At 29.8% G+C, this 11009-nt stretch overlaps 1 protein-coding gene across 1 annotated transcript; it reads right to left on the bottom strand.

Annotated features, from left to right (window-relative positions):
• Positions 1–4334: 4334 nt before the first annotated feature.
• Positions 4335–9556, bottom strand: LOC149192897 (delta-selinene-like synthase, chloroplastic). The gene is made up of 10 exons (XM_089407152.1): positions 9428–9556; positions 8079–8266; positions 7846–7961; positions 6997–7217; positions 6789–6886; positions 6603–6695; positions 5477–5692; positions 5199–5337; positions 4760–5008; positions 4335–4640 (listed from the first exon to the last, which is right to left on the bottom strand). Exons 1-10 carry the CDS (start codon positions 9554–9556, stop codon positions 4335–4337), a joined length of 1755 nt encoding a protein of 584 aa, XP_089263278.1.
• Positions 9557–11009: the final 1453 nt, after the last annotated feature.

Here is an 11009-nt window from a genome sequence, read left to right as displayed (position 1 = left end):
ACCTATGACCATAAATAATTATGTCAACACATGTATCTAGGGATTCATTATCATGAATAATCATATCATATGTCAAAAAAGATTAATACATTAGACATATACTGACCTAGACCAAGCTAGGGATTCAACCAAGGGACACATATCTAGGGTTTCATTCCTGGCATATAACTTTGCATAACAAGGTATTTTATTATAGGCTCAACCAAACCCTAAATATCTAGGATTACACAACATAGCAAAGAAAACCCTAATATACCAAAATTTGAAAGGTTCAAGATTTCTAATATCATTCATCCCTAACAAGCTAGGTTCTTACGACCATACTGAAATCCCAAACATAATATCAACAAAAAATTCAAATAGCATTTCCCAATAACCTGAAGCAATTTTAGGGTTTCAAACATTAACATTATCATATCCTTAGGTTAGGCTTTTTCCAGATTAAAATCAATTAGGAATATGAGGATAGTAGATTTATCAAGTGATGAATCAACAAAAACAAGAATCATAATGACCCATGTAGCTAGACATAACAATTTTAGTACTAGACTATCAAATGAATACACATTTATTATATGGAAATCAATGTTTTTAAGGCATACTTTTGTTCCTTGACAAACCTTGTCTTCGTAGGCCCTCTTCTATAATCCGTAAGGATATAATAGATGTTTTCCTAATCAAAACAGTAGAGGGAGCATGATGATTAGTATTAAATATAATCGAAACTTAAATAAGTGCATGAAACTAGAAATTGAAAGGAAATGAGATGCTTATCTTTGGCAGATGTTGGGGGCTCCCTCCAAAGCATGAGGGATACCTATAAACTTATAAAAACAAAAGAAAATGTCTTTTCCAAAAATGTCTTAAACCCTATAAATTATAAACATCAAAATTACAAAATAGAATATCTAAGACTTAGTAGTGTAAGTATCTTAATTTAGATTCTTTGGGTTTGAATTTATGTGTATATTCTTCTTCAACAGTGTTAACATTATCTCTTTATCTCTTCTTATTTCTTGGATTGTCAGGAAAACCATTCCTATAGTGACCCTTCTTATGACATTGATAACATTCTAATTTTGACATGTCTACCTTCTTTCTTGGCCCTTTTGCTTTCTGGAAGTTTCCTTTGTGTGAGAAGTGTGGCAATTTTAAACTCCATCAAGACTGAATACTAATTAGATCCTTAATTTTTCCTGCATGTAAGCAGTACATATTTCTTCAAAAGTGGGAGCTTCCTTCCAACTGTTAAGTCCTATAGAAAATGCACCCAAGTAGCTGGTAATCCTAATAGAGTAGTGATCACAAGTTCTTTTTCTAGAAGAATTTAATCAATGGCCAAAAGATCATATATGATTATTCCTATCTTCACAAAGAAGGAGGTCACTGTATCTTCTTTATTCATCTTTTTTTTCCTTAGTTCATTCTTCAAGTTTTCTACTTAACAAATGTTTTTAATAGTGAATAACTTTGACAAGGCCTCATACATTTCTTAAGCATGATTAGTGTTGGCTATAAACAGGAGAAGGTTGTCCTTTATTCCTTCTTCCATTACAGTCATGGCCACTATTTCTAATTCTATGAACTTCAGTCTATCAACATCAATGGAGTCATCTGTAGGCTTCATTACTTTTTCTTTGACCAAGTCTAGTAACTTGTTCTTTTCAAGGATAAGGTCAACCCTATTCTTCCAAGACCTCTAGCTTGAGGCTCCTTCAAGTTTGTTCTCTCACTTGATTGTTTTAGACATTATACTTGAATATCGTAGACTTCTTCCCTTGAATAATCCTTTTGAATGATTCCTTGATCAAGTGTTTGAGACTGCCTTTTTCTTCTTCACAAAATCTCTGATACCATGTTAGAAAATCAGAAAGGCAGAAAAAAAATTTCTTATACTTGATAATTACTTGTGATGTTCTTGATTTATTATTAGGTTTCTTTCTTTTAGATCATAAATCAATTACCAAATAAATAGCACATAAATCAAAGGAACCATATATAGGCACATAGCCACAACAAAAACCCTCTCTAGGGTAAAACCTAGTCAGTAATTATTCCTTCAATATTTCTCCTAAGATATTCCAACACTCTTGACCTTGATGCAAACTTTCCTCCATAACATGTCAGCATTATTCTTCCTTTGAAAGCAACAACAATAGTAGCAACACTTTCTTGGAGCCACCAACTTTAATCTTGCTTTGGAGACTTTGATCTTCTTTGAAAGTCTTCGATATTTGTTGAGAAAGTTTGAACTTGGCCCAATACGCAACACCCAATAATAGCAACTTCCACCTATACTTGTTTTAGTAGTAGCATCTTGCAACAACTGGTAGTGACATCAACAAGAAAACTTTAATCTTCTAGACTAGGGCATGAAAAGGAGAGAGAGATACACCAAAAATTTGATTTTCCTTCCTTCTTTCACCTTGACCAAACTCACACTTCTTTAGCCCTCTTCCTTCACTTTGCACTTTTTCCCATCTTCAAAGAGATATCAACTTGCTTAAGTTGATCTCCTCAAAGAAAATTCAAATTGTTTCATTTATAGCTTTTAGGTGAGGTCGAATAGCTTTCCTTGAGGCCGGCTTGATCATGTTAAGGTCAACTTGGTCTGGAGGAAACATAATTCATTTTATACTCAATACTAAACCTTTTGACATGATTCAAAATCCCAACAAGGGTCTCTTTAAAAGTACAATGACTATTAACTGAGAATAAATCCTCGAAGTATTTAATAGGGACTTTGACCTAAAACATGATGACCCAAGCATGAACCCCACACTTTAATAAGTCGTAATAATAATAATAATTCATTTCTTTATTCTTTTGAAAACTATATTACATGATGACTCAAATACATTGATGATGATAGTTACATTTTCCAACACACTAGACATGTCTCACCAAGTGAACTTACAAGAAAAAAATGAAATAAAGGTATAATTTCCTTAATTTTTATGATTTCATCTTCATTTTCTATATAGGTTGTCTCTATTGTCTTATAGAGCTTGCATAATTTTAAATTAATTATAATAATTATTAGGTGAATTATATTAATTTAATTTCCATAGAATATTTTATAATATTCTTAGTGGTTTAAATTTATCTCAAAATGAGTTATTCCCACTCTCTCCTTTTAATTAAATTGATTAGTAAAAAATATATCATAAAAATATCTCTCAGTGGTCAAGTGGGGTTGAATCTCCATGGTTAAGCATTTTGTTATATGTTTTTATAAATGTATATATTTAACTCATATATATATATATATATATATATATATATATATATATATATATATATATAGATATAGATATAGATATAGATATATATAGATATAGATATAGATATAGATATATAGAATTTTTGTAATGTGAGCTGCATCATGACATAAGTTATGAAATAATTATTTTAATACTTATGGATGTTACAAACATTTTAATTAGCTAAATAGACATGCCTACTTTGGAATTAGACTTGAAGAAATTCTATTCACAAATTAGGAATTTGCATACTTAAAATTTTTGTTATATGTTATATATATTCTTTTTAATATTAGTTATTATTATTTAAAATAAAATTATAATAAAATTAAATTTATGATTTTTTTAATTTCAACAATTTGGCCCAAGGAGTAGAATACACTGTGAAACTAAGTGGATAAAAATCTACTCATGGAGTGGTGCAACCGTGGGTGCCATTCTAGGTGATTGTGCAAATGCCCATAAGTTCTGATTTCTCAAACCAAAAGTCAAATCTGATGTAATCTATGATAAGCTCATATCACTTAACAAACAATTTTTATTTTAGCAATTTGATATTATACACATATATGAGGGGTAAATATTTTGATACATAACTATATTCACTAAACATTTCATTTATTAAACAAATTCATTTATTAATGTACTAAACACATTTATTTATATGACTGAGCTAATTATCTATTAAAAATACATAGCAGGAAAAATGAGTGAACATAAGCAAACAAAATAGCACATTCTTATAGAAAATTTCCATGAAGCTCAACTCGTATGAATTGTAAATCCAACGAACCTTAAAACAAATAGCCAATATGAACTATAACTTAATATCATAAAACGAATAACAACATAATGATAAATCGGGGATCCAGTTATAATTGTAATTGGGCATACATCTACTTGTAAGTTATCGGTGAACAATTTCAACAAGCAATTTGGAAAAAGTCAGACGAACTATGGAAATAGACACTTTGCACGTACTTTCTTATCCTCTTAAATCTATGGCCACACAAATTTACCCAGCTTAAAACACTAAATCATTGTTCAAATACAAAGCTACTAACAGGGTCGTCATTTTTCCTCAATAGGCACTTGGTCGACGAGAACTTTGAATATCTGGTCCTTTATTTCCCTGTTCGAAATGGAAAAGCCATCTCCATATTTGTAGACGAATTGAATACCTCGTGCTATATTGAACGTGAACTTCTTGCAACACAATGGTACACTGTCCTCCTTAAGAAACTCCCGATTCAATTCCTCAAGGGAGATATGAAGAATGCTCTTGATTTGATTTAAAGCATTTTCAACGGAAGATTCAGGATTGTCTTTTATGTAACACTCGATACTTGAAGCTATCTCCCCTCGTTCCCTCTCATCCTTCATTGCAATAATGAAAGCAAATGAGAAAGTTGTGAGTTTGTATTTTGCATAGAATTTTATGCGTTAGAGCCTTTTTCAACGATCTTAAAATAAATGTAAATTCAGATGCCAAATACCTCGAAATCTCTTAAGTCGTCGATAAGTCTGGCCGTAAATTCTGAGAGCTCCTGGATCTTAGATGGAGAATGTATTTGCTCCAGAATGTTGTTTGGAAGAAGTTGACCCATCAAGAGCATGGGAAAGAAATTTAGAATACACATCCCTGAGCTAGCGAGGGCGTTCTTTATGTACTCACCAAACGTGGGCACATGTCCAGTTGCTATCCATTCCGCTTCTTGCAGGTAAGCCTCAACATATCGACGCCACTGGTTAAAGTACGTCAATCGTTAATGTAAATCCTTCTTTCTCTATTCAAGATATATTTCAAATAAAATTAAGGATCATGCTTTTCAAGATACATGGCATTCTTGGTACTTCGGTGGAAGTAAATTCATAATAATAATATTCCATAAAACTAATCCACCTATTAAATCACATATCTTCCTAAACACATACACTATCTTTTAAAATGGCCGTCATATCTCGCCCTTGCTTTTTTTCGACTTTAGCAGCCAATTCATTCGCTGTATTGAAGAAAAATTGGAATGCACATTTTATGTGGTCTGGAAGGTCATCAATCAACGAAGGATCCCATCTGGAAAATGGCACAAACAATAATAAAAATGTTGAGAATCTTTAAGATATATAACAGCCGTATTATATATGCGATTGGAATGTGCAAGAAGAATAAATCAAATGGCAATTTGCACAAAGTCTCTATATTTTGAATTCACCGTCTCACTGCCTCCGTTATGGTTTTGAGTTCGTCCAACATTCCGTGAGCGTCATAGAGGTCATCTAGAACGGCTGCGACGATACAAAGTTTTGTGAAGACAATTCTGCTATCATAATACTCGGGCTCGAAAATGCATGTGACAACCCAAAAGTGAAATTCCATGTGACGCTTCCGATAGAAATTCAGTCCCGCAATTTCTGTGTCCCTCAACCACCTACGCACGACGTCATCGTTAATCACTATTGTCTGGCAAAATTCCATAACATTAGCCCTTTATTTTAATGGAGAATGCTAAAATGAGGAAAAGATTTACACTGCTATGTGTAAAAAAGATACCTAACATAAATCGATAATTAATTTAGAACGGGAAAAATAATTCTTAATAATTGATATCCTTAGAAAAGATAAGTGTCAACGTAGAAAAGGGAACGAATATTTAGTGTTATTAACCATTTTATTATAATTTAATATTATTAAGAATTAATTATATTTATATAGATGAATGATGATAATTAATTGCTCTTAAGACTTTATATAGTTTATGGGATAGTGAGTGAGTAATCACATGTTTTTAATAGTAAGAGTTAATTTTTTAATAGTAGGAGTTTTAAGAAGAGTTAAAAGTAGTTGTAAAAATCCTATTGATATTTATATGGTAAAAGAAAGACTACTATATATTTATTTTATATATAAAAAGTATTTAAAAATTATAATTATAATTAGTAATTTAGTGAAAAAAATATTAATTGATATTATTAAAATAGTTACATATATTCTAAAAGTTAACTAAATACAACATAAGTAATATTATAAATGGCAAAACTTGAGGCTTTTGAATTACTAATAGAAAAAACTGATGAGACTACTTGCAAATCAATTTTAAAACTGATAAAACTACTTGCAAATCAATTCCAAACATCAAAACTCTAGAATCCAGAAATTGTATTATTATTAATTATAATTTTATTCTAAAAAATTCATTTCCATGTATCCACTGAGATACCCACTGAGATTCAGCGGTGGATATGAAAACGTCCTGTTTTACCTCTCTTTTCAATGTATAACGAACTTGTCAAAACACTCTGGATGCAATAAACCATGAAAATGGAAGCATCGATTACTACCTGGTAATATACTGTATTTCATTCTGATGTATGCATTGCAGAATATTGAAATCCAATTGGGCTAATTCCAGAACTTTTTGGTTGAAATCCGACCTTCAAGAAAAAATGACAAAGGGATTTTGTATGCGATAACAAATTTTGAAATTTGAAACTAAAATGAAATATGCTTAAATAACAAGATATTACTTGAAACACGAATGGTTTTGTCCATATATTTCAATAAAGTTCCTTGCCTCCCATCTCGGCACACTGCAACACCATGAAAACTCCAATGCGTACTTCACCTAGACAACAGGAGTCAAGTGAAATCTTTTATACTATATACACCATGGACACGAAACATTTTTTTTTTTAACATTATAAGTGGGACCTTCAAAATCTATTAGCTATTTACCTCATTCAAAAGGCATTGATCCACGTTGGTCGCATCCGCGCCTCCAGCTAAGACTTGATTTAGATATTCTCTTGTGAATTCATTCGCCTCTTTCATCACTTTTTCACCTGGAAATGAAACGTCGGAAGCTCGAAGTAACGATAACATACTTCTCACTCGTTTATCGCCAGTGGAATTGGAAATAAACTTGCCGCTTTCATCCTTGAAATTATCCAACACACCTGTTTAGAAGCTTCGTAATATAAGTATCGAATTAAATGGATGGACATTTTCGAAGCAATTCAGGAATGTTTCTTAATCTTATCTGTTGACCCTTTATTTTAATAAATTTTGTTTAAAACTTAGGAAGAATGATATAATCAATATAATATATTTTTAATTAAAATTTAGAAGTGAAAATTAATTACATAAGTAAGCAAGCATTTAAAATTTACAGAAATAAGAAAACCCTTAAAAATATTAATATCAGTCACTTAAGGTATATATATATCACCTCTTTTTTCATACCTAGGACCAAAAAAAAAGTGGTTATATATATATATATATAAACATCGAATAAACAACTGCATCTCTGAGTTCAAATTTTCTTGACACATCAGTTGAATGTTCAGTAACACAGTGTTCAATTAAAGATAAATTTTTCATAATGTGTCAGTGGATACATCTGTAGTAAACCCATTTGGTGATCCACCAGATTCGAATTTTACACAGAATTAACAAAATCCAACAGCAGTAACTGCATTTGAACTAAGATAAACACTTTGAATTATTTCACTTGCTCCTGCTCAAATGTTAAAGGGTATATTTTAGCTTTACGTCAAATCCAAAATCAGTTGTAGTTTATATCACCTGACGATACGTTATATCGATGCAGTCGGAGAAGGCGTAATCCTAAGGCTGTAGCGTTGAGATCTTTGTTGAGGGAATCTCTTGATCCCATGCCGATCCCCTTTTCATTCCAATATCTACGGAGTTGATCGGTCAGCTTTGAGCGAACAATTAGTAAACACCCAAAGAAAAAAGCGATGGGAAGATATATGTAAACGCCAAATTAAATTTCTTCGGGTGTGAAAATGACAAACCTGTAAACGTAATCGAGGGCAGCTGTTTTTATTTCATGTTGAAAATGTCGATCAATTCCAAGGCATTCCAATGTATCAACTATCTGCAGACGTTTGATTAGATCATGATTGGTGTCTTCTATTTCGCCGAAAAATAATTGCTTGATCTCCTCAATAAGCTTTCCTGAGCGTTCATAATATGCAGGTGCCTGATTCCAGCGCAATACAATTTAAATATATAGATAGGTTTTCATGATACGCTTTATTTTTAGTTATAATGAAAATAAAAACGAATATGCGTTCATAATATGCAGGTGCCTGCTTCCAGCGCAATACAATTTAAATATATAGATAGGTTTTCATGATATGGTTTATTTTTTTTTTAGTTATAATGAAAAATTAAATATTTGGTTGGTTTTAATTAATTTTAAGTTACTGTTTTTGGATTAAATTTTTTTAATTTATTATTTTGATTATAAGTGTATGATATCAATCAAGATAAAAAAATATACAATTTTTTTGTAATTAACATTAGATTACTCTTTTATATATATATATATATATATATATAATTTTGAATTTAAATTATTATAAACATCAATAAACTTTGTTAATGTGATATTACAATTCATTAGGAAGGAGATGTGAAATAAATATTTTATTCTCATTCTCATTCATAAATAAAATACTTAAATGTATATATCAAATAACATAATTTTGTAACAGTTTTGAGGATATATATATAAAGCTTGAATGAGCCTAAATAGGGTCTAATGGTTAAGTGCTTCTGTTTCCTTCTAAAAAGTCACCAGTTCAAAATCAAAAACTATAAAATTTAATATGAAATGACAAAAAATACTAATTAAAAATGAAATTAGTTTCCTAATTCTTTCATTCCTAAAACTAAATTGATATATAATCTTTGAAAAACACTAATAATACAAATTTAAAGATAATATATTTATTTTTTCAAAAATATATATATATAATTTAGGAAAAAAATTTGTTAAAATTTCAAATTTATACCTTATAACATGCGGAATTCAAAGTACTGAAAACAAATTTTGATTACTTTAACAAACACTGAGAGATTAAATCTCTTGAAACACAATTTTATTAATTCCGATCTCTAAAGACAGATTAATATATACTATTACATAGGTGAATATATACTAATAACTAGCTAATGACAGACATAAAACAAAAAAGAAGGAAGCAAATGAATATATACGAGACACAAACTAATATATAGCAGTAACTAGCTAACCAGTAAGTAGCCAACGACAGTTATAAAATGAAAAGCAAACCAAAAGAGCAGATCACAAAGATACAGATAACTTCCAAGAGAGAGAGAGAGATTGAAAGTATACCCCATAGGGCGACTTGAGAGATAGTATGAACCCATCGTCCCACACGTTTCCGTGGTAGTTGCCAGTACGTCGAGACATGGAAAATTCATCGCTGAATTTGGTGGAAACTGATTCACAAATCTCAGCCATAAGATATGCGATTTTATGTGATGAGTAGACAATAGCGGTTCGCTTCTATATCTATATATACACGCATGCGCGTTAGAAGGTGCAACGATAAGTGTAAGAAGTAAATATGCATTTTAACGTTTACATCACGAATATATATATATTAATTATTAAGGGAGGAGAAGATCGAAGCGTGACGAGAAGATTTGGATTCTGGCGTTGCAAATTGGCGGAATGCTACATAATTTGACGAAGTATTTGCGAGAGAACACGCTCCTCGAAGATTCGAGAAAAAGCCAATTTGGGAAACGTAGAATATTATATTACACGATGACGGAATATTGAGGAAAGGCGTTACTCATGACGGTGTATTTAGGAAAAGACAAATCCGTGGTTGATTATTTTATAAAATAAAAGAACCTCACAAATGTTCGTCGCATTTTTATGATATCCGAGAAAAAGATTCTTCCCAATTATCAATTTCTATTTTGTTTTAAACCACTTTTAACAATACTATAGTTGAAATATACTATATAAGGATAATTTTTAAATACTTTTAAAATATTCATAAAATGTTAAAATAAATTAGATTTTGAATACGTCAAGCAATATCTTCTCCCTCACTGATCACCAAAATTTAATTAGTTAATTATTATTGATTCATCACACAAGTATGGTCATTAACATTTAAAAGTTAAAATTATATTTATTTTTTAAGAATTTAAACTTATTTAATATCATAAATGTTAAAATAAATTAAATTTTGAATACGTCAATAATCTCTTCTCTTCCAATAATGGGCTAGAGTATTGATTAATGATACAATACTTGTCATTAATGTCTAAAAGCTAAAATTATATCTAATATAATTTAGTCATATTTATTTCCTTAAAATTATATGTAATATAATTTATTCATATTCGTATCATCTTCGAATAATTGGCTAGAGTATTGATTAATGATACAATACTTGTCATTAATATTTAAAAGTTAAAATTATTTTAATATAATTTATTTATATTTATTTCTTTAAAATTATATGTAATATAATTTATTCATATTGCTATTTATTTTTTTATATATGGTATCATTTTAGGTTATTGAAAACAGAGCTCACCATTAAATAAATATAATACAATCATATTTATTTCTTTAAAATTATATTTAATATAATTTATTCATATATATAGATAGATAGATATAGAGTATCATTTTAGGATATTGAAAACAAAGTTCACCATTAAATAAATATAATATAATTATGATGGTGTACGAAAACCCTATCTTGTTATCGGGAATTTTGAGTTCAATTCATGTGTTTTGAGAGTTGTGAATTCTTCTGAATGTGAGAACTGGATTGCATTTAATTTACATATTTTATATTTTTCACTTTTAGAATTATTATAGTTTTTTTTTTTTTAATTTACATATAAAGTTGGTGACAATGTAATTAGTTAATTATATTTTATTTATT

The sequence above is a fragment of the Pinus tabuliformis genome, chromosome 2_2 (genome assembly GCF_031772625.1).
Source record: "Pinus tabuliformis cultivar Carrire ecotype Pingquan chromosome 2_2, CPIR1, whole genome shotgun sequence".
Taxonomy (NCBI): domain Eukaryota; kingdom Viridiplantae; phylum Streptophyta; class Pinopsida; order Pinales; family Pinaceae; genus Pinus; species Pinus tabuliformis.
The sequence above is the reverse complement of the archived record's forward strand: the minus strand, read 5'-3'. Positions and strand labels throughout refer to the sequence as shown.